This window comes from Silurus aristotelis (assembly GCF_946808225.1).
Source record: "Silurus aristotelis genome assembly, chromosome: 23".
In the NCBI taxonomy this organism is placed as follows: domain Eukaryota; kingdom Metazoa; phylum Chordata; class Actinopteri; order Siluriformes; family Siluridae; genus Silurus; species Silurus aristotelis.
This window is the reverse complement of record NC_139596.1, coordinates 10672067-10696874: the sequence shown is the minus strand read 5'-3', so window position 1 is coordinate 10696874 and position 24808 is coordinate 10672067. Positions and strand designations below refer to the sequence as shown.

General features: G+C 36.2%; 1 protein-coding gene across 3 annotated transcripts in view; it reads left to right on the top strand.

Annotated features, from left to right (window-relative positions):
• edil3a (EGF-like repeats and discoidin I-like domains 3a) overlaps positions 1-24808 on the top strand; it is a 199865-nt gene that overhangs the window by 68297 nt on the left and 106760 nt on the right. For all 3 annotated transcript variants that reach the window (XR_014531114.1, XM_083527100.1, XM_083527101.1), the window contains exon 3: positions 6117-6245. Coding sequence is in view for 2 of the 3 variants with exons in the window: in XM_083527100.1 (XP_083383226.1) it covers positions 6117-6245 (129 nt within the window). In the remaining variant the exon portion in view is untranslated. The remainder of the gene's footprint in view (positions 1-6116; positions 6246-24808) is intronic.

Here is a 24808-nt window from a genome sequence, read left to right as displayed (position 1 = left end):
ACGCACACCATTTAGACAGTTAAGGGCAAAATTTTGCATCCCCCTCAGGGTTATTGAATGAGCACATAATAAAACAAAACAAGACAAACCAAAATGTAACTGTATTTATGCTGCGTTTAAAAATAAGCTGAAAATGTATTCACCAACACCAGAGCCATACAGTATGAGGATTCACAACCTGTCAAGAAAATAAAGAGGCACTTAAAATTAGCCTTTAGGAAAGCAAATGTAATAGTAACGGCACATCCAAAGGAAAAAAAATGCCTATCTTTTAACTAATATGACTAGGACATACTAATATTAATTAATTTATCTAATATCCCAGCAACCACAATTTTGCCACTTATGTTTTAATGTTAGTAATTTGTGCATCTGTGAACCCAAACCCTAATATACTGCATGTCCTGTTTCAGTAAATGTATTTATTTATCACTCTCTTTTTTTTTTTTTTTTACTAGATTTCAGTTTGAATTAATGTTTTCTAATACCCCCTAGATGTATTTGCTTGAGGTTTAAACAGCACATTCTTTAATAACGAATATTTGCAATTCATATTATTGCATGAATAATCATGGCTATGAAGAGCCTTATATATACTCATTGGAATGGTTCTCTTTCCTGTATCTGAATGTGACCTTGCCATTTGTTCTGCACTGTAAGTACAGCATTTTGAGCTCCATTCATTTTGATTTGGGTTTGAGCTGACCCCTTAGTCCAAAGCTCCTGCCCGTCACGCTGCTACTCTCTGAGCTGTGCCGAAGCTGGCTAAGCTTCCTTAGCCCTGCTGAACATCACTATGGAGGTCACTCAAGGTTACACTAATTACTACTCTACCGTATTCCTTGCCACTTTGCAGGTTTTTTGTTTTCTTTGTTATTCTCTAGAGACACATGGCCAGATGTTAGCTGATTGCTGTTTTATTTGCATTCTGCACAAAACAAACTTGCATGCAATATACGAAACGAGTGTAAAGACTAAATGTGCAATTGTAGTGCCATGCAAAGTGGTTTGTAATAATACAAAACCATTGTAGAATATTTGGGGAAACTATGTCTTTTTAATAATATTGATCAGATCAGCTTCTGGCACAGATCTGGCAACCTTGGTCATTCCACATACATTAGGAATTTCCCCATATTTTACAAAGAAATTCAACTAGTTATACTACAGGGACACTACCAAGGTTTACAGAAGCTGCAGCCAACCACAAAAAAAATGTAAGTTTTTAAGTTTTATTGCTGAGTATGCATATATATATATATATATATATATATATATATATATATATATATATATATATATATATATATATATATATATATACACACACACACACACACACACACACACACACACACACACACACACACACACACACACACACACACACTCTTTAAGAGCTTACAGAAAATCAGTAACCCCAAAATCCCCACACTAAACACCCTTCAATACAATTAGCCATTAACAATTAATTAATATATTATTGGTTACAGAACTAACATTTTGCATGGTGCTATTTGATGATAAAAATGTCCTTTTAATTGCCATTTAAATAACTAGATTCTACATGGACCTTCTCTTCAAACTAAGAATCTTTCAACCTTTCAGGGGATCTGTCAAGAAGTTTCATTCTGTCACTGTTTTTATGCCGTAAACATGCCAGATTTCCAACAGCATTACAGAATAATGAACCCAGAGAAAGGTTTCACACTGGCATAAAATGATGATTGCTGTGCTTCAATGAGTTTGGAAAAGCAAAACTTAAAGTGTCAAAATACTGATTTTAACCAACACTATATCATCTTCAGGAAGCACAAAATTGGCAGAATCTCTTTTTAGCAGGCATGGTTAATTCTTTTATCCATGTTATAAGACTCTGACATAAACTAATGCTGTCCAAATAGCATGCTGACTGATCTTTGTAAGCAGAGCCTATAAGCAATGAAATGGAAGCTCTAATGGGATTTTAAAGGTAGATGGAAAGCTGACGTGTAGATAAGGGCTTCTGTTTTTGTGATTGATTGCTAAAGAGGACCGAGGACACTTGGTTGTGTTTAACCAAAGCTCAGGTTTCACAGAGTGGCATAGTAGCTTGGCTCTGGCTGGTTGATAAGGCTCTTTTTGTGACACGTTGCGGTGCTGCCTATGCTGGCCGACATCAATCACACAACGACTGACACGCTTTGTTCTGTTATAGTACAAAAGGCAACTGGAACTAAACACAAAGCTCTGCTTCATCAGCTGTGATGCCATGCGATGTCTCGACGGAGGGCACAATGAAAATATGCAGTGTGACTTACTGCTTTTTTGTTGTCTGTCTTTATCCATCTCTTTGTCTTGCCTTTAGTTTGGTGTGTCTTTGCTGAGATTAGCAGTGGCATGAATTCTTCATTAGGGAGCCTGTCAGGGTGTCTTTGTGGCGTTATACACTGTCATGTCAGAATTCAGGGGAAGTGCTAGCTCTATCTTCTCCAGAGTGGTGCACAGATGTAGTAATGGAATGCAGCCAACACTAGTATACACGTTCCGTTCTGTTAATTAACCTCAAATCTTGTTAGGGATGAGACTACTGAGCCAAAGCCCTCAGATTCTGGTAGGGCCGACCAAGGGCCGGCTATGCTTTTTATCAGATAGAAACACTTCAACTTATACTGTATGTTGACTGCATTAACACACTTGTGGTGGTAATATCAGTGTATTCATACTGGTGACAGAAAAGTGGGTATCAGTAATGTTAAATGATTTATATCTAGTCAAAATCTTTTATGGACTCTTGATATTTATGGAAGGGGTGGGGCTTTTGCTCTACAGTGTTAATCAGGGATTGCAGGTGTTTTTTTGGCTGTGTTTGGATGTGTGTCTTCCAACACATTATTCCCTTTGCCATCATTGCTTGGTTAAGAAAAAAGATTGGAGTTTAATCGAAAGAAGTAGAAATTATGTGACAGGCTTTTCTCAAAGGAGGCTTTTGCTTCTTGGGACTTTTTAATGTTGAAATATGTCACTTTCTTGGACTGATTGAGAATGTCATTGTGTCCTCATACATTGTTAGGGTTTCTCCTTCAGTAAAAATAAGTAAAGGGTTCTTGCTAATCTCTTCACTGGTCTTCATGTATAGTTTGCTAAGTTATTGTTAAGCTAATTGAATTTCCTAAAAGTATTGGATGCTTTTTAAGTCATTCAAGCACTTCTGCATAGTGTCATTCGTATGTTCTCTTTATGCGATTCATCAAAAACAAAGCCATTTACCAAAGAACTCATTTAACAATGAATTTTTAGCTCCAATTTGAAATAGAGGGGATACATGTGCATAACTATATATGGCACACTAATTTTGTTAATAAATTGTAGACTATTTATTTGTTCTGTTATACAAAATAGGTAATGCATAAGTACTGTATCTTCGGTATATACTGTATATTTTTGATAAATGCATACAAATCAATACATTTGAGAGAAGCTTTTGTTGTGTTATATGAAACACATTGTAAAATGTATTTGTGGAGTTCATATAGTTGAACACAGCATTGTATTAACTATGCATGTAATGCATTGTTTTAATACCTTGCATTCAATAAAGTTTAACTATAGAGATACTAATAACATTAACACATGCTAACATTTAAAGTTGAACTTTAGAAGTTTAGTAACTCGAAAGCTCTTGAATCCATCTATTAACACACATACTTTATATAGTCACACAACTAACATATAATTATTTAAAAAAGCTCTTCACTAGCTTTCAGACAATTCCAGAGTGGACCACTTTAGCCACTTTGGAGCCCCGTTTCTGCTTTAGAGTTCCTTATGTTTTAGTTGATTCATTTCTCCAGGTCAGACAATTGTGGTAGGATTTAATAAATAAAATGAACCTGTATCAGATTTACAATAGGAAATCCCTACAGCATTTTACACAACCGCACATTGTTTTGTATTGTTATGACTTTTTTCTTCAGTCAACTATAATTATTTTTCATTCAAATTTTTTTTTAAATATTCTTAAAACCCCATGGTCTAGGAAACTCCAGCACGATTGCCAAGTATAATGTCCCTTTAACCCTTATCTATTCTGAGTTTGACAAACAAAATAGACCAGTTCTTCACTCTAATGCTTTTTATTAGCAATAATAGATGTTGAGCACAGTGTACTGCAGCCCACCGTTTTGTTGGCTGGACTTTAACAGATTAAAGATAACAGATAGGAAATTGCTCTGATATTGTTCCATCACAGTTTCACTACAACATAGACAGCAATCAGTGTCTGAGTGAAACGAAGTGATAGGCATGATGGGCTCTAGTATTTGCACTGGACAGAAAGGTCAGTGCACACACAAGTAATAAAAAGATATTGAGGGTCTGGATTTGCTCATCATCGCTGTGCTCTTCTGGCTTTTGCTCATTTTGCTGTGAAAGCATTCCTGAGAATCAGGCTTCTGAACTAGGAGACGAGCACAGCACATTAAATTCATTGTTCGCAATTTCAATCCATTTCACTGCTTATATTTTATATAGCTGGGTGGAGGATAAATGTAATTACCATAGGACATTGTGTGGTAATGCATTACTTTAAACATCGGATTGAAATTGGGAACATTATATAAACAAGATTGTGAATCAGATGAATTTTAGAAATTGCATTTCAATTTGTATGCAATATGTTTTAAGGCCTATTTTGGTCAATGAATGAAGTTCTCTAACATCAAAAAAGAAAAAGTACAATTTGGTCAAGGTTTTTATTTCTGAACACATCAATTAAATGTCTGCTGCCCATCAATGACTCGATAGCAGGACCAGGTAGTGGTTTTGTGAAAGATTATTCTGCTTTTTTGCCCAGCAGGATTTGACAGCATGCAATTCACTGCAGGTCCCCTTATGTTTAAAACATCAGCGTTGTATTGATAGCCCATGAATTATGAGTCTCAGGTGGTCTTTATGATCTACTGTGACCTGCAGTGCAGGTACACTGGTCATGACTGACAGTAAAGATTTTTTTTTTCCCTCTTAGATCTAAGGTATTGTGCTGGACTGTTGTAGTTCTCTAGGCACATTTTATTAGTGTTTTCTTGAGCTGCAGAATACACATATTGGCTTTAGAGTATTAGCAGCAGGCAAAAAAATGCTCATTAAAGATTAATCAGACATTTGGTTGAGCCTTGACCTGGGGTTTGTGTGTGTGTATGTGAAGTAAGTGGGAAACTTTAAGAGATCTCCCACTTTAGTGCTAATTCTCAGTAAACGTTTTCAAAAGCGTGTTTAAATGGACAGCAAAGTCTTGTTCGGAAATTAACTGTGCTTCAGAGAGATGCTGAGATAAGTTGGGTTTTTTTTTTTTATCTCAGAGAGGTATGAACTAGAGGAAATTAACGCTGTATGATCAAAATGGTCGTGTTCCCCAGGTATAATCTTTACCCCTCTGATGACCTATACATTAATACTCATCTTTATCCATCTTCTTCTGAATCTTATAACCTGATTGTGTTACTGCAGCTTATAGTCTTATCCATACCAGTGCATACATTATATAGACTAAAAGTATGGGGACATTAGTTTTCCAGACATATATGGTTTTTCCCCAAACTGTTACCACAGAGTGATACTGAATGCACCCCAGGCCATCCTACCCTTCATTAATACATAGCTTTACTAACACACTTGTGGCTGAATCTATACATAAATCTCCACAAGCACGCTCCACATTTTAATGGAACATATTCTCAGAAGAGTGGTGGTTATTATAAAAGCGAATAGGCAATAAATGTGGAATGGGATTTTCAAAAAGCAAGTGAATCATATGGTCACATGTCCACAAACTGTTGTCCATATAATGTATCTTTTAATTTTCACGTTTTTTTCTTTTTCTGATTATTTAAGTAGCAACTGCTTTTAACTCACCTGCCTCTTTTTTTACTCTTTGTAAAAAAAAAAAATAAATAAAAAATAAAAGAACGAAACAGCAAAGCAATGACCCGAAGTCTTTATAAATGCTAAAGGCATTCTTTCAAAAAAATCTATATAACCATTTAGAGAAAGTTTGCAATAAAAAAGTATTGCTGAAACCACTATGAAATTCAAATAAAATCCAGTGCTTGTATTTAACATTCATATTTGTGTTGCAGGACCTTGCCACCCGAACCCCTGCCACAACGGAGGCACGTGTGAAATCAGCGAGACCTACAGGGGCGACACGTTCATCGGTTATGTCTGCAAGTGTGTGACCGGTTTTAACGGCATCCACTGCCAGCACAGTAAGAGCAATGATCTTTTATTAAAAAATCTTGTGACAAATAATTTAGCAGATGGACAGCATTACTATCTCTCAAACACACACACACACACACACAATTCTTGTTTGACACAAAGGACAAAGACAGATGTTTAAATGTAATTGATTTGGTTCCAGCTGCACATATGGTATAAATAATAAAGGTATAGATGCATCAGAGAAGAGTAATCATTATTATTATTTTAACAGTTTAATTTATTTATTTGTATTTCTTAAACCAGTCTGTGGAACTCTTGCCCTAGAATATATAGTGGCATGTAGAGAATATATAAAAATACCTGACAGCAAGCTTATTCAAATACAAATACTATAAGCATTCAGAACTAAAAGACAAAATATAAATAGAAAAAAAATTATTATCTCAGACAATTAGTACAATTACTTAAGAACTGGTGCCATGTTCTAAATATAACAGACTATAGCACCTTTAAAACCCTTTCACTGTCCTGAAAAGAGTCACACAATACTTTTATTTTTTTATTTTTGTGACTAACAAATACAAAATGAGGTTTGATATTAAAAGGTCCATGAACTGTGAAAAGAGCCAGATGAACAGCAATCATCAAACTGCAAAATAAAGTGTATTAGTTTATATAAATTGATCATGACTTGGCATAAGATCTTATATACTGCGTGGCTGTGATTGTGTCCAGGTGTATGTGGTTAGAAAGATAGTGACAAAGATTGTGAGTTCAGGAAGTTTAAGAAGTCTAGTATATGGCAGTCAAAGTTTAGGACTTTGGCATCCGGGGAATCTAAGTTTCTTGCTGATGTTGATGCTGCAACATGACATGCAGGGTTTTTTAGATATTGCAGGAACATGAAGAAAATATGAAATCTGTATTTACTGTGTTTTGTTTAATGTCAGCGACATTTCTCCCGGGTTTTGTCATAATATTGGTACCGAAATCTAAATAGTGTGGTTCCGGTTGCATTCAATTTAAGCTACAAGATATAATTTGGGGAAAATTATATGAAATTGAGAGAAGCATGCCTCTAGGGAGTCACAAACATATCCACAAGTTCCAACAACATGCATTTTTGGAATGTTTGATTTGTGGTTTACAGGTTTTTTTTAATTTAAATGTTAAGCATTTTTCATTGATTTTGAGTGATTATGGGTATGGTCTAATAAAATGCACAATAGAATACAATCTTATTTTTCTATACCATGCACTTGTGTGAAGAGTTCAATAATGCAAATGTGTAAGACACGTGTATTTAAGTTAAAATGTATTTAATTTATTATATCAAAATATCATTTTAAGCATGAATATTTTTTATTAAATTGCTGTTCCCTGGTGGTGTAGTCGTTAGGATGCGGCGCTCTCACCGCTGCGGCCCGGGTTCGATCCCCAGTCAGGAAACCAACCCCAGTCACTCTTAGTGCCGGTCCCAAGCCCGGATAAATGGGGAGGGTTGCGTTAGGAAGGGCATCCAGTGTAAAAACATGTGGGTGATCCGCTGTGGCGACCCCTAATGGGAGAAGCCGAAAGAAAGTTTTATTCTTTAATTAATTGCTAGTACACACCTACTGAATGTGTCATAAACCCTTGCCAACTGGTGAGTTCTGATTCATGCAGTAAAACTTTGCTGCTTATTTGAACAGGAATAAACTGTAACTGTGCACTGGGTTTGCAGTGATTAAGGCTTTGAGCTACTGATTGAAAAAGTTGAGAGTTCATGCTACAAAGTCTGGGCCACTGAGCACAACTTTAACCCTTATATGCTCAGCTCAGTGTTGTTTCAGATAAAAGCATCTGCTGAATGAATAAACGCAAATGGAATTGATGTGGTCTGGTGGCCACAACACAGCATGAAACAATCTTCTCTCAAGTACATTTAGGTCACTGGTCTGGGGAATGCAGCAGTGGATTAAAGTCTGCTGGGGTTTTTTTTTTTTTTCGTTTTTTTTAACGATGTAGTCCAACTTATGGTAACACTTTATTCTGAAAAGAAAAGTTAGAGAAGCTCCTTTGCAATTGTAATTTGTCAAAGTACAAGGTGCTCATGATTTCAAATAATGCTAAACTTTAGATATACTGTCAGAAGCTTCCATATCAATCTGTGAGAAATCAACTATGACATTTTCAAAGTCTTAGAAGGAAGTAGCTAGAAGCTAGTAGTTATATGGTGCAATTGCTACAATGTGAACACTAATTCTTGTCATCATGTCCTGTTATTTCATATTGGCTAGCAGTAGATATAAGGCTAAACACCTGTGTTCAGCTGTCGGGCTCTGTCAGAACAGCTTGTTTGATATCTACTGCTGCATCCCCCCAAAAAGATAACAAACAATAATAATAATAAAACAATTTTAATTCAATTGAATATGTTATATGCTTTATATTTTATTTTCCACTGAAGCAATCGCTGCTGTTGAAGAAGTAATGAACGGAGAGACAGATGGAAACATTTTTATTGCTGAACTCCAACAATGTCAAGATTATTTTTCACTACAAATTATTAATGAAATATCCAGTTGAAATTCAAAACCAAATACTGCCATTCCCATTGGTGGCAAATTACACCTAAGTAGCAAGATTAGCTACATTGTTAGGCACACTGACACTGACCACCACAGTGTTAAATTGCTGCGTGTCCTATAACACCCTTGCAAAAACTCGAAGGTAAAATATTAAATAATTAAATACATTTTCAATGTCATTTTGGTGAAATATATTGATGCTATTGTTGGCTGTTTTTGGCACTGGAGTTGCTGTTATGGCCCCAGAATTCAGTCACAGCAATATGCAACGATTATTTTCCAAAATGTCACACACATTGTTCGGTTAGTTGATAGCTGGGTGGTGACAGTTACCTGACAGCTAGTTAACAAACTATCAATTGCTGTTCTGGCAGTTTGTAAAGTATTTCCAGGGGGATTATCTGAATAAACTGTTATTTATCAAATCACACTGAATAATTTGCTGTCTTTGAATGTGAGTAAATAAATGTGAGTCTTTCAGTGAGTTTGCATGTGTGTTAATAGCAGATGGAAATGATGTGTCTGTCTCCGTATCCCTTTTTTTTATTCCATTTCTCTTTATAATTCTAACATAATATGGAGCAATTGTTTAGGTTGCACATTTGTGCATTTCCGTTGTATTGTGTATTTTACCAATCTATTTCTAATTTAAAAAAATAATAATAAATCATATGTTTTTGTGTATCTTGTGGTAAAAAGAATAAATAATTTTTTTTAAAAAAGCTTAACGAAACCATATGTAATATATTTTAATATTTAAAATTGCTGTATATGGTTTGTGCTGCTTTTTCCCACTGGGAAAACAAGCATGGCCAATAATGGCTGTATGTGATGTTTGTGACACGAAAACTATTAGGGTTAAGCAATGTACTGTATCACAACGTTTCATCTGTGGTGTAATACAAAGCCGACTGTGGGTTTTAAAATAGGGGAATGGAATGTATTTTATGGGAAAATTCAGAGTCGATCTTTTTTTTTCCTCTGTAATAAGAGAGCTGAATGGACCTTTTTCTCTGTCTCTCTGACTTTTGAGTTAAAATCTTGGGCACCGGTTTGAGCTTTTGTTAAATTTTTAGTTTCTCTAAAGTCAGGTCAACATTAGCAGTGAACGCAATTTCTTACCAAAATTAAATAAACTGCTAACTGAAAAAGGATTTACAGCTAGCTAGGCATAGAAACGACAACAAATAACTGCAATAAATGTAAACCATTCAGTGTTATTCTTATAGTTTTATTTATTTATTTTTAACAATATTTTTAAATTTCAAAGATGAATACATATCAAGATGAACAAATGTGTAAAACACTTTTTTCTATCCAACATCTACTATAGCTCTTGGTGATTCCAACTGGTGCTGACCTGTTAAACAATAAATCTTACCCACATTACATACTGCATATTCCTGTAGTTTTATACATTTTCTGACAAAATATCACTTTTATGGGCATGTTAAGAACAAAGCCATGTTTAATGTTGTTTCAGGTGTTATGAGGTTCTGCCGCTTTGAAAAGTTTTCGATCTTCATATAGAAAGGCTGTGTGGCTAAGTGGGACAAATAAAGAGTCAATAACATATAAAATGTTGATATGTGTTTTCCCAAGCATCTCCAGAAACATATGAAATCCAGGCAAGACCAATGAGCATCAATCTTTCATCCTAATGAAGCATGTACTTGCATCTAGCAATGACCCCCTGAGAAACAGGATGCCTCTAAGTTCAGAAGCTGAGTCAGGGGCTTCAGAGAAGATTTAAATTCAGACTTTTGTGTCTATCCCAAAGTGTTCCAGTTAAATGAACAAAAATGGTGATAATCGCTGTGAGATATTTGCTTATTCAGTAAATTAAAATACTGGATTCAATCAAGAATGATGAATGAGATAAACACAGCTGGATTTTACAAGTAGCCTTAATACAATAAACATACAATGAAAATATGATATTGGTGCAAAATAATTAAACCTTACACGGATACATTTCTATCACTTAAAGTCTAGATATTTAATGTAATCCTTTATTAGCCATCTCACAATATTAATAAGGAGAAGTGTAACCTCACCCCTAACCCTAAGTTTTGAAGCTCATCATACAAATTAAATCAATTGATTTGTTAAGAATTTTCGAGTCAGAATATATTGCATAAATAATAGTTCTATGAATAACTAAAAATCACAGTGTTTTCAGACCACCCACCATAATCCTAGTTGAGGAAATCTATTTGATTATTTGCAATGTTTTGGAATGTTGTACTTCACAATCGTCTACCATGTTGTACTGGTAGATGTATTGTTCTTGTTCTGTCTAAAAAAAAGGAGGTCTAATTATTTGTCTGTGACTGTTTTTCTGTTGATTTTACAGTGCAAAGTGGATACAGTAATTGAATAGAAGCAGTTTCGGGAATTTGAGTCTATTTACTTGTAATGAGAGATGAATTGTCCATTATAATGACAGGAACTACTAAAGATATTGGGTCTTCTTGCTGGCTCTTGTTTCATAGCCATATTGTGAAAGTGTAAGAAGACCAGGTTTACTGTTTCAGTAGATTATTTTGGATGTAATCCTCTCCTGTGATTTAAATTATCTGCCCATTTTGGTTACCTGACACTTGTGGGCACTGCTCTGGAAGTAGCTAGAGCATACATTATAAATGAATTTTAAAAACAAGCATGATGTTGCAAATGATGCGCATGTTGTTCCACCTTAGCACATTTCCGGAGAGAACGAGCACTTGGATGGTCAATATTTGTTCTTACTCTGGAGACTAAATTCACAACATGGTACATTTGATAACCCCAAACTGGAAATTACTGCAAGCAGCATTGCAATGGCTGAATGATCTTTTTTCTAAAGGCTAAACTGGGAGCATTGTGAGGAAAAAATCAATCACTGAATGTCTGAAGTCAAAAATAAAATCACGGGTCTGCATAATTCCTGCAATTAAATGATAAAAGAAATGTGATAATTGCTCTCCAATAAATGAATGACAGCTGAGAAGACCAGCAGAGCTGCTGATGTGGATAGAGAAAGCCAAGTTCATAGGATTTTATCAGCGGGAACAAGCTCAGCTTTGAATGTGGCAGCTGTGTCATTCATGAAATTTGTGAAATAATGAAAAAACCTATTAAAAGGAAAAATAAAGGCAAAATGGAAAAACTGGGGGAATCGAGAGTGTTGGCTAAAAGGAAAAGAGGTTTTGAATGTAAATATACATTTTATACTTTGCCTTACATGCGCATTAACAAGTAGTGCAGTTCAATTATTTGATCTGATTTGGATTCATCGTCAGATTCCAAAGCCCTATGCTTCTATGATTCGCAAAAGTAAAAGATACTAACCCCTACACACTCCAGGCAGCTATTAAGGGCACACATTTGTGTAATTTACAGTGTGAAACGTTCTTATGGCATCTGCAGGTATTTGTATAAAGAAGCTGATGAAATATTTACAAATCTTAAGTAGAGGCAGGCATAAAGCTTATATACACAATTTACAAAGCCTATGTATAAAGGTGCAGCAAACAAAGTTCAGGGGTTGACATATAGCTGGAAATCCACAGAATACAAAAGCTAAAGTAACACTGTTATTTAAAGTTCAAACACAAGCATGGGGAACAAGATGAAGCTAGAATAAAACTGGAGTAGCTGTTTCCATTTTCTCTGCTTTTGATGTTATGATGTCATTCTAAATCTGCCAGTCCCTAGACATCTGGGTTATCTTAAGCTAGTAGGGTAAGTGAGCGAGCGAGCGAGAGAGAGAGAGAGAGAGAGAGAGAGAGAGAGAGAGAGAGAGAGAGAGAGAGAGAGAGAGAGAGAGAAAAATTCAATACATAAAGCCACTAATACATTATCATATTTCAATCATTATTTAAAGACATTCATAACCAATTTTGTCAAAGCAGCTATGCGCATCGTTTCAGTAATGTTGTAAGTTGAGTAAAAGTAAATCAATAAAACTATTAATCACTGTAATGTCAAATTTCAGCCAAATTTCAGACAGGCTTATTCATTATTTTCTATTAACTGTTCAACACTATTAAAACAATACAATTACATATTATACATAAAAATATCATCTGTGTTTTTTTTTATCACAGTGCAGGTGATGTACTGTTTATGATATGATGCATCATGCAGTGAATATGGTTCAGGGTGCTGCTCTGACTTTATTGACATTTTTGGTAGCTTTGTCCCATTTCTTTTACTAAAGCCATTTTAAACTTAGCACCATTCCTTCATTCCTGCCAGTGACCCAACATTGCAAACTAATTAAACCATACTATTTAGCCCTTCAACCATCCACCATTCCATGTGGCTTTTTCTGTATTTCTCACTGCTGTTTTTTTCTCGTACTTACTGATATTACTGTTTGCCTGCTTTTGCCCCTAAGCTGTTTAAGTATCAGCCTTTTCCCATTTCCTTCCCATTCTTGGCCCAGGTGTACAGGGTCTAAATCTAAGGTTTAAGCTCCTGCGCTTACATTTTCGCAGCTTGCCCCTCTAACCATCCGCTTCTAATCCAATTTCACATCTACAAGCATTATTTTAAGCATTATTCGAGTAAGAAGTATCAGGCAGGCAGGTCTAAAGGGAATAGAAGATACAGCAGCCAGGAAAGCTGTGTGTTTAGGGTCAGGTTATTGTGTGGCATACTGTATACTAAAGTGAAACTACTCAATGGGCTTTCTTCTTGAAAGTGGGGTTAAAGATAAGACTTGTAATCATGCTCATATTTAAGATTGTCTGAAGTAAATTATAACAACAAAAACAACAATGACAACAATTATAATACCAATATTACTGCTGCTACCACTACTATTACTACTATTACTACTATTACTACTATTACAACTACTACTATAGCAAACAGTGATTAAGGGAACCTTTGTGTCCCCATCTCTTAGCCAATCCGGAAGAACCATACATGCTTGCTCTTTAAAAGATATATATATATTTTAAAGAAAAACATTAAGCTTCTGTTTAAATATTGCCCAGCTTATTTTTTTAGTAAGCCTTCACAAGCTGCAAATTAAATATGCCATATTTCTGCATATTACATATTAGAGGTTTAATATCAGTACTTGAGTGCTGGTGAGACCCTCAGTTTCTATTTGGCAAAACACAAATTTGTTCCATGACCATTTTTTTTACTCCTTCCAGGCATTCGAGATTCAGAAGTATCATGATCGCTTATTGAGTGGTTATGAGTAGTTTTAATCATTTGTGAATAATAACACCCCTCTAGCAGGGATTTACACAAAGCTTATTTGAGGCCCTTTAGGGCAGGATCATTTACTCATCTACAAAGTTCAAAATCTGCATAGCTGTTAATGAAATATGCCCTCATTTCTTGTTTGCCATCTTTGCTGTCACATTCTTTTGGTCTGCTCAATCTTTTCAGTTCATCTTAATGCTGTCATCCAAATTTAAGGATGATTGAAAATGGTAAACAAATCCAATATAGATTACATGAACTCAAACCTTTAACCTTGGCCTTACCCAAAGAATCAGAGGGGAGTGGGATCAATTCACTGCAATGATGTGAGTTATCAGACCTAACACGTTAAACTTTTCTCTGCTAGTAGCGATAGAATATTTGAGGTGTGTACACCTACATGCGTGGGTAGCTGACACTATTCTCTGTCACTGTGCCAAATTCATTACAAAGATTGTGAAATGTTCTTTGGACTGCCATATGGAAGAAGAAGCAGAACAGAAAAAAGAAGAAAAAGAAAATGAAAAAGACGAATACACCTTTGGTGCTTAGTTTATAATAATGAAATGCAAACACATTTTTATGTATAAAGCTAATATACATAAGAATATAGCACTGGGAAGAGAAATGTCCTAAGAGACACATGGCAAGAAGGCCAGAAAAAAAGAGATGAAAAAGTTTTTTCTTTCACCAGTGTTATCATTGAATGAGACCCCCTCCATTTTCACAGAATGATACGATTCATCTTGAAACTGACACCAAGTTACATAGTTAAACATCTACTGTGAACTTGACAAATGCACAGTTAACATGTCCTCGTTTTTTGTTTTGTGCTCATAGAGTGAATCTACAGTTTAAAGGACTTCGATAGCTTTTAGTTTTTTCACGTCCAAGCTGTTGTATTTTAGTGCAAAACCCGGAGCCATGCTGTATTTACAGGAGCAATAGGGTGTCGCATTTCTACCACTGATTGGCTAGGCGAGCACAGAAAATGGCCAATTATTGTAATGAAGTGTCACGACGAACACGCCAGAGGGGAGGGAGTGTGTAGGTGGGTGTGAAGCAGAGGGTTTGAAGACCAGCGTGCTTTCCTGGTTGCCTTTTGCACGGCCTCCGACACAGCAATGTTCTGATCCTTGACCTGACTTGACTAAAAGCTATTTTATGTATGAGGCTTTCTTCTCTGTACTGAAAAAAAAAAACGAAAAAAAACCCCCACAACACTATTACACTTAGCGCTGTTGCTGTGATTGCAAAAAGCTGAAAAAAATGAAGCCGGAGAGGTCTAGTGAGAGAATGCAACAGCAGGACTGGCGGTTTTGATGCTTTAAATTTACACAGGGATTTTGTACAGGAGTATAGCAAATATTAATGAGCACTTTGCAGATTGTGGGTTTAAGCAGTAGGTTTGTGATTATGCAAGTTTTGTGTTTTGCTGTTTTATGTTATCTTAAAGAATCTAAGAAACATTTTTATTTAGAAGCTGAAGATTTAGCTTCCATTTAAAACAATAGGCATTTTTTCTTTTTTAATTTTACCTGTATTGAAATGTGCTATTTGTCACTACTATCTCGATATTTAATAATACGTTTATTAAGGATTTTACTTTGCCAAGCATATGATTAGACAAACATATTTCTTTAAAGTTTCTTTCGGCTTTTCCCGTTAGGGGTCGCCACAGCGGATCCTCCGCACGTTTGATTTGGCATATGTTTTACGCTGGATGCCCTTCCTAACGCAACCCTCCCCAATTTATCCGGGCTTGGGACCGGCACTGAGAGTGGCTGGGGATGGTTCCCTGACCGGGAATCGAACCCGGGTCGCAGCGGTGAGAGCGCTGCATCTTAACCACTAGACCACCAGGGCTGACAAACATATTTCTTTACATTTTATAATTTCTGCTACATTATACATTAAAAGTACAATTGTTGCATCATTGATTTAATCCTCAATATACCTAATTACACTTTGAATTTTTGAAATTGTTACTACCGTAATTTCCAGACTATAAAGCGCACCCATATATAAGCCGCACCCAATGAATTTTACAATTATTGAAATTTTTAACATAAATAAGATGCACCTGTCTATAAGCCGCAGGTGTCTACACTAATGTACTTTACACAGGCTTTAACGAAAGATACGTTACACACGGTGTAACGGGTGAAATATGTTGCGCTTCCTTTAGGAGCATAGTGGTATTTTGGGAATAGCTGCCACTGCATTCTCCCGGTATTACTGCGTGTGTGTAAGACTGAGGATTATGTGCTTATTATTTTCTGATGCTCATTTCTAAGTTTCTTTGACTAACCCATAACGCTGTTGCCAAGAAAAATAAAAAAGCACAAGTTTTTAAAACCTGTCTGTGCTAATATGATTTCTGTTGCAACTGGAGTTAGCGAGCTCTCCCTTCACCCAGACTCAAAGCGTTACAACGACTTGTATCTAAACAGTAGCCTACCAAGAAAGTCATTGTTCACTGTCTTCCTCCTTCCTTTCACAACTATTTATCTCTAAACATCTCACAGGTGAGATGCGTTTTTTCATATCCTTTCGGAAATTTCATTGGTCTAATGTTATGGGGTTCAGTTTTTTGGCTTGAAGTTTGTGAAACCGGAAAAAACCCGGGAAAAATTCATAAATTAGCCGCTTCGTTGTTTAAGGGTTCAAAACGTGGAAAAAAAGTAGCAGCTTGAAAAATATGGTACTAGCTGCTAGTTCATAAATGCAAAAAAAATTAAATAAAAATAATAATAATAATTGTAGCAGGTCATCAATCATTGTGTTAAACTAATAGTAAAAGATTTTCATTATAATAAGAACTGCAATCCATTTATTCATATTTACTGCACATGTGCAATACAATTTTGCAGTAACAAATTGCTTAAAAGTTATCAAGAATTACAATAGTCAACAGTAAGCTAGCTCTACTGGATTAGTTACAGTTGAGGACTAATTCATTTTTGTTTTCTGACTTTAAATGATAAAAGCATGATGCAATTCTCCCGGCACAGGAGCGAAAGTGTGAATGTCAACTAACTGGGGCAGTTTGAACAACACCTGCTGTGTATCATCTCAAGGCAGAACTTAAAAAAAAAAACATCTTTAGCTTTAGCACAGGAGTGCTCGGAGTGTCCTGTCAGTCACTGCTGCACTGTATTTAATGGCTCCATGTGACATTATTTTAGCATCTCAAACTGCTCTCAGGGCTCAAATGAGAGATGTGATTATAGCCACAGGTGTCAATTGGAAAAGAAGGGCGATGTGGAGACAAGGGTAGAGCACTGACCAGCCAATGAGGTTTAGAACATTATGAATAGAATTTGGCTTGTATATCAGATATATACTATATCTTTTCAAACTAAAACATTTTCTGACCATAAAATTAATTTTGTATATCATAATACTACTATTATATGTAATATTGTTCAATACATCTTACATGGTAGCCCTGTGACAGCGTTTGAGCTTCTATGCTTGAAAAATCATAATTATGTGGGGAAAGCTTACTGAGAAGCAGGCAGGTGTGCTCTGCAGAGCTGATTTGTTTAAAGGCATTTGTGAAAGTATGGTTTTTTTTTGTTTGTTTTTGTTTTAGCCATGTTCTAGAATATAGGATTTACGTGGTACCAACCTGATAACCTTTGTTCATATAAAACAGGTTGAGTAGGATAAAAACGGACCCAAATACCTGATGATATACCTTCTGGAACAGGCATATGTTTTTTTTTTCCTTTTCTTTTTTTTTTTTTTTTTTTACTGAGCCTGCAAAAAAATAATCTGCAATATTATTCCCCAACTTTTTCATTTTAACTAGTAACAGATGCAATATCTTATTAGTTGAAGCACACATAGAAAAATGTGTCCCAATTAAAATAGGAGTAGAGCTTTAGTCTATGAGTTTAAGGTGAACTCTTAGAGCAATTTTGTATGTTGACATCTGCTAAAAGAAATTAAAGTGTGTGGTTTGACTTTTTTTTTCTTTTACCGCGCTCAGCTATGAGAAACGTATTATTATATTATTACAGGCTACATCTGCATGACAGATGTGTTTGATTAATGGTGTAATGACAGAAATAAATGAGAAGCTGGTATACTGCATGATAACCTTAGATTTCATTCATTCATCTGTTCATTTGTTCATTTATATATATATTTTTTTTTCTGGTCAAGGTCGAATCTGGAGCGTCCATTCGTTTACACCTAGGGGCGAAAGCATAGCCAATGCACCTAACAGCATGTAACATGAAATGTAAAAATCCATTCAGTCTGATGAATTATAAGTGGAAAGTGTGCCTCCTTTAATGCATTTAAATTACCATTTATCGATTTGACCGGTGCTTTTATCTTAATTGATTTATTGGCAGAACACAGACCAAGCGTATACCTGTCACTAGACATAGTTTCCATCGACTTAGCAGAAACAAAGTGCAGGGCTAGCGTGGGAAGAATGAAGAGAGCAACTAAACACACACACACACACACACACACACACACACACACACACACACACACACACACACACACACACACACACACACACACAGACACACACACAGATGCAAATTAGACTCCATGTTAATGAAATTCATACATTTCAAATAAATAAAATGCTGGCTCAAAAATGTTTTACTATAAAAATAAAAAAAAAGAAGCTGAGTGGTGCAATAACCTGATTTTAAATTTACACCATTCGCTTACTAAAACTAATTATCATATCCATATCATGTTGCAAAAAAAAAAATGATTAGTAAAACAGCTTATTTGTGTAACAAAGAAGTGATTCAGTATTGGAAATAGTTGTTTATCTGTAAGTCTTATCCTCCAATCACTGGAGAGAATATAAATCTTAGCCTTTATATTTCATTTGGTATTGTGTTGAAGCAGAAATCCTCAATTCTTACTCAAAAACAGAGGACTAAAACTTTGTACACTACGATTTTTCCACTGAAGAAGATGTTCAGCGAAACATAAGCACCACTGACATCAGCGTCATGATTGCAATATAGGTTTCGCTTCTTTCCCAGCCGTGAAATGCTTCAGTGGTTAAAAAAAACAAACAAAAAAAAAAAAACACTGAAGTCAGGCCCTGACAGATTTTCCATGCTTTCAAAACCAATGCAACCAAACCACATACTCTGGGTGGCCTCTTCTCAGCATTACGGACCAGAAGACCTCGTCTGGATATTCCGACAATTGTCCCACCACATAACACACAAAACCAACACACACACACACACACACACACACACACACACACACACACACACACAAAGCTCATAAACACATACGAAACATGATTCATTTCTAACTTTTATACACAATGGATGTTTTTATAGCAAAGAAAACAAGACCTCAGATCTCACATCTATAGTCAATCACTGTTTTGGATTTGTCTCTAAGATCATTTGTGAGAAGTACATTTTCCCATGCTTTTGCTTCACATGTCTGGAGTATTATCCATCTGTTTATCGCATATAATAAACGTTTACTCATCACTGATTTTGGTTATACCTCATTCAGAATATTTTACATTATAGACAATTTGTGGCCATTTCTTTGTTTTTCCTCATTAACATTTTGATGAACTTCAATGACAAAATCATTACATCTCATCCACACAGATAAAATGGATGTCTTTTAAAGTGGTGGCATTAATATTTTGCTTATGCTTGCAATAGGAGACCCAAACCTGTCCGAGCATGACAGTGCCCCTGCGGACAAAGCCAGCTCCATTAAAATACGGTTTACATGGGTTCAGTGGAAGATCTTAAGCGGCCTGTTATTGAAATCTGACCTCAACCCTATTGAACATCTTTGGGATGAATTAGAATGCTGAGTGCAGCCAAGGCCTCCCCACCTTACCTACCTCACTACCTGACTTTACGAACACCCATGAAGAACATCTATGAATGAGCATAAAATCACTATATTCACAATCTAAAGCAGGAACATCTTTCCAGAAGTGTGGAGGTCTTATAAGAGCAAATGGGAACAATAGGATGTTAAAAAAAAAACAACAACACATGTTTAGGTGTTTACAAACTTTTGTCTATATATTATATGAAGACCACCCATCCGAATAAAGCGTACTCTCATCCTCCTTAGAAGACTAAAAACGTATCTTAATAAGACCATCATTTACCCACCTTGTTAATAAGTCCACATTTAAAGGAGAATAAAGGCAATGTATTTAATTGTTATTATTTTTATTTTTTTTGCAGTCATATAATGAGAAAGAAGTTCACTAATTAAGTCTCTGTGATTGGAGTAAACATGGTTAGAGGCTAATATGTAATAGGGTTTTTGCAGTGAGTGCTCTGCATCTGCAGTGCTTCCCCTCCAGCTCTGTCAATAAATTATTTACCCGTACCTGCAGCACATCTAAATGGCAGAGCAGGAAAAAAGAGAAGTGCTGCAAAAAAAAAAAAAGCTTTTCTTTTCTGTAGGCATGTGCTTGACATTCTCTGTTGTCATAATGAGAAATGTGAATTAGGCTTGTGTGCGCTACTCACTTATTATAACCTTATTATTAGGTTCTGCAGGAACATTTCTTTTTTAGTTCCTAGCCACTGGAAAATACTTTCATAGCATTTTACAGATGTCTGGAGTAAACCGCAGTGTATGAGTGTTGGGGTTGTAGGTGATGCTGGAATAATGATGATGGAAAAGTTTGGAATAGTTTAATAGCTAGCATTTTACTAGATAACAAGCAATCTCAAGTATTAAATACTGTAGTATAGCAGCTCAGATTGACCTGGAAGGGTGTGGTTTTATTTATTTTTCAAATAATTGATCAATAAAGACATTTAACTTTGTATATTTGAAGACTTGAGAAACTTTTCTTGTTTGCATTGTCATATCACTATCCCAGAGGTGTTTAGTTCCTGTTAGCTGCTTTTTTCTTTACTTTCCAATCCACCTTGTCCCAAACCATCTTAACTGGTTTTGATTGGATGATTGTGGGGTCCTGGTCATCTAATGCATCAAATGCTCCCTCGTGCTCCTTTTTAAACAAATAGCTCTTATATAACCTAGAGGTGTGTTTGGGGTCATTGTCCTTTTGGAAAACAAATAATGGTCCCACTAAATGCAAACCAGATGGGATGGCATGTAACTGCAAGATGCTGTGGTAGCAATATTGGCCCTCAGTTGTGACACCAATAGTGTCACCTGCAAAGCTCCTCCTCTATGCTTCACACTGGCAACCACACCTTCAGTGTGCTTAAGCAAGTCTTTTCTGCTTGCTCTTCTTTTAAAGTAATGGTTTATTTTCTACAATTCCACCATGAAGGCCAGACTCATGCAGTCTCCTCTGAACAGTGGAGGCTGAATTATGTCCGCCACTGAGAATCATTTATGTAAATCGGCGGTTTATGAGGCTGATAATTTTTGCAGCAGAGGTAGCTCTTGGTCCTTCTTTCCCGGGATGTCAAATTGTTTGATGGTTTTTGAGACTGCACTTGGGGATACATTTAAAGTTCTTTAGATTTTTCATATTGACTGACTTTCATTTCTATAAAGTAATAAAATTTCTCTTTACTTAATTAAATGTTTCTTGCCATAATGTGGATTTGTACAGTAGTTGTAGTAGCACCAGTGGCGGGCGGTCAGGGCCAGCAAAGCCTTCTCTGCTGACCTAAACACTGTCAGAAGCACTGACCTACATTTACAACCTAAATTCTAATATTTGTTCTATGAAATTGTATTAATTCCCACCAGTTTATTCTCTTCATTTCATAGCGTTTCTCTTGGCTGCACTGCTTCCAGTACATGTATGTGGATGTTAGATTTTTTGTCCAATCAGATTTCAGCCTCTATGTGCTGCCATGTCAATCTAATCTGCCCAGGGCCTACAAAGTCTGTCCTGTAGGCCCTTTTACCATTTGGAATATAACCTGTTTCTTTAACTAATCAGATTTAAAATTCGCTTTGCACACATAATAGATCTGAGTTCGACTTTTTTTATGCCTACGGAGGAAGAGAAATTGATTCGGTCTCGGACATATTTAAAAATCCAATTTCCAGAAAAGCTAGACATTGTGAGTAGAGGTCGAAAAAGATTTTGTTCGCCACTTCCAGACCAGTGAATACGAGCGGTACCACTGGCTTACAGCCTCTGAGGAGCGGTGCAAATTATGAGTCTGCATCTCTGGTGAGTAGGTTGTATTTCAGTGTTACTAAAAAATAGTAACTAGTTACAGTTACTCGTTACTTCATTCAAAAAGTAACTCCGTTACTTTGTTGATTGCTTACACCAAAAAGTAATGCGTTACCGTTAAAAGTAACTTTTTAGTTACTTTTTTAAAGAACGTTCTTTAATGTTCCCATTAATGCCCTTTTATGCGTTATGATCTACACAAACACAAAACTGACTTAAACACATGTCATTTTTAAACACTATTTTATTAAAGTCAGAGCAGCACAAACTGAATATATCACAAGGATTTCTGAAATAAATAACAAAACAAGCTAAATAATATATTCACAATTAAAAACTAAAGTGGCTTCTGCTGTTGTGTTGAGCTCTTAAACATGTTCCTTTCACAGCTGAAGTATGAAAACTATCAACAATGTAGAACAGAACACCGGGTTAGCTTCTAGCTTTTAGCTTCTCAGGCATGGAGGTCATGGAGGTGTTTCAACAAATTGGAGTTGCTGTTTATTGCAGTAGATACAAGCTTCGAACCAGAAAGACACAACTTACATTTGACTTAAAATTTTTTGTCTTTATACTCAACCAAAATGAAATAATGAGCATATTTCCACTGTGAGAAACTCGTCTTGCTCTCGACTCGACTCACCATTACTGCCGCACAGACCTGAATAAACGGAGACACGCCCACTAGTAACGCGTTACTGCCCAACATTGTTGTATTTTATTTACATTTTTTAAGTTTTTGTCATGTTATTAGACAAATATTGATTCTGAACTGCTCCAGATGATGTAGGTGCACAGTTGCAGTTGTAGTGTAGAGGTTTGCCGTCTTAACTGGGTTTCTTGCTTTAGTAAATTGGTATTCACCCTCTATATGTGAAATGCTTTTCTCTCTGTAATGCCATGTGTTGTTATATTGCTTTTGTGTATAGTATTGATGGTTTCTATAATTGCGACGTGATGGTGGTATTAAGAGGTGGATTAAGTCGGGTAAGTCCCCACTGAAGGCCCAGGTACCAAATGCACAGCCGCCACTGAGTAGCACTAATAGGGCTATTGACTCTGTACTAACAATTTCCTCTACACAAGACAAGTGATGGTCTAAAGCACAATACTGTAAGAAGAAAACAAATGTCAATAATGAACTCTTGGAAAGGTACACCTATGAATTGAAAACTATTCCAGGTGACAAGCTTCTGTATGCTACTTAATGCTGTTTTAAATGTAAAATATTAATCTATTGCAAATATATAGGCAAATAAAATAACATCCAAATGATTATTTAACAAACCCAAACAGCTTGTGCTAGCCCTTAAAAGCCCTACCATCTATTCCAGCTTAACCTTCTTATACTAACAAATGCCTCAGTAAAATTAGTAGTCAGAAAATCACACTTCAATCTTTTTTTCCACACGTTGACCAGATTGTCAAGTCTGGAGCCAGTGTTCTCCCTGAGCTGTCTAAGACCATTGTGGGTGATAAGCAAAAAAAAAAAAAAGCCTTGAGCTTTGTCAAAGAAGAAGCTGTAGCTTCATCGTTGTGTTTACATCTGCAGGGCCCACAACGACCTTTCTGTTTCTTGTGAGTCTGTTTGGTCAAGCTCTACTCCACTCCGACTGTCAAACAGCTGGCCACATCTGCCAACTCACATGAGGCAAAAGTAGAGAGAATGTTGGTATATCACAGAGCTTTCAAAAGGGTCTGACATGCAACAAGAGCTCTAACTCCTGTCAGTAGGAAACATTCTAACGGTTGTTACTCCACATGGCTCCATCCCCATAACGATCAGTGTTAATCTTGCATTTATAATATTGCTATGAGAACTGATGTGCAAGACTCTCCTCTGGGTTTTTTCTTTTAAAGAGGATTAAATTGTTTGTTTTTTTATGCTCAGTAGTGTGCAGAATAAATAGCTAAATTGAATATCAGAAGGTCTCATGATATGATTCCATAGACAAAAACAAACTACAATGGCTGGTAGAGAACAGAGAAAAAGAAATTGAATTCTGTAGCGTAATTCCATTGTTTTCCTCTCTCCTGGGAGAGCTCTACATTCTGTTGTCTGCTTCTCCCTCTGTCTCTGCATTTATTCCATTTAATCTCTCCTCATCTCTGTCTCTCTCTCTCTCTCTCTCTCTCTCTCTCTCTCTCTCTCTCTCTCTCTCTTTTTCTCTCTCTCTCTCTCTCTCTCTCTCTCTCTCTGTGTCTTTCTTTCTGCAGTCAAACCCTCACCTGACTTCCACGTTCACCTTTCTCTATTCCCCTTTTTAGTCTTATTTTGCTTTCTTTCCCTCGCTCTGCTCTTTGTTTTTTTTTTTTTGTTTTTTTCTCATGCCCTTCTTTTTAGCTGTGTGTAAACATGGATCTGTTTTCTTTCTCATCACTGGAGCTGTGCTGCCCCTGGCTGTTCCACTATTCCTCGGGATCAGCCCTGGCAGCCCGCCAAAAGCCTTTAGTACTGAAATCTTTCCACTGTTCACACTGCGACCACAACTTCCACATCAACTTCTCTCATTCCCCAGCAGCACTCGAAGATAGGCTCCCCTCTTTAATACCAATGTGATGAAAGATCACAACTACAACTTTATAACATTTTAGTAAAAAGACGGCCTGATTTGTTTTTCTTGTGGACCTAAAAGCTATAATCTCTGTCCAACCGTGGATGATGGTT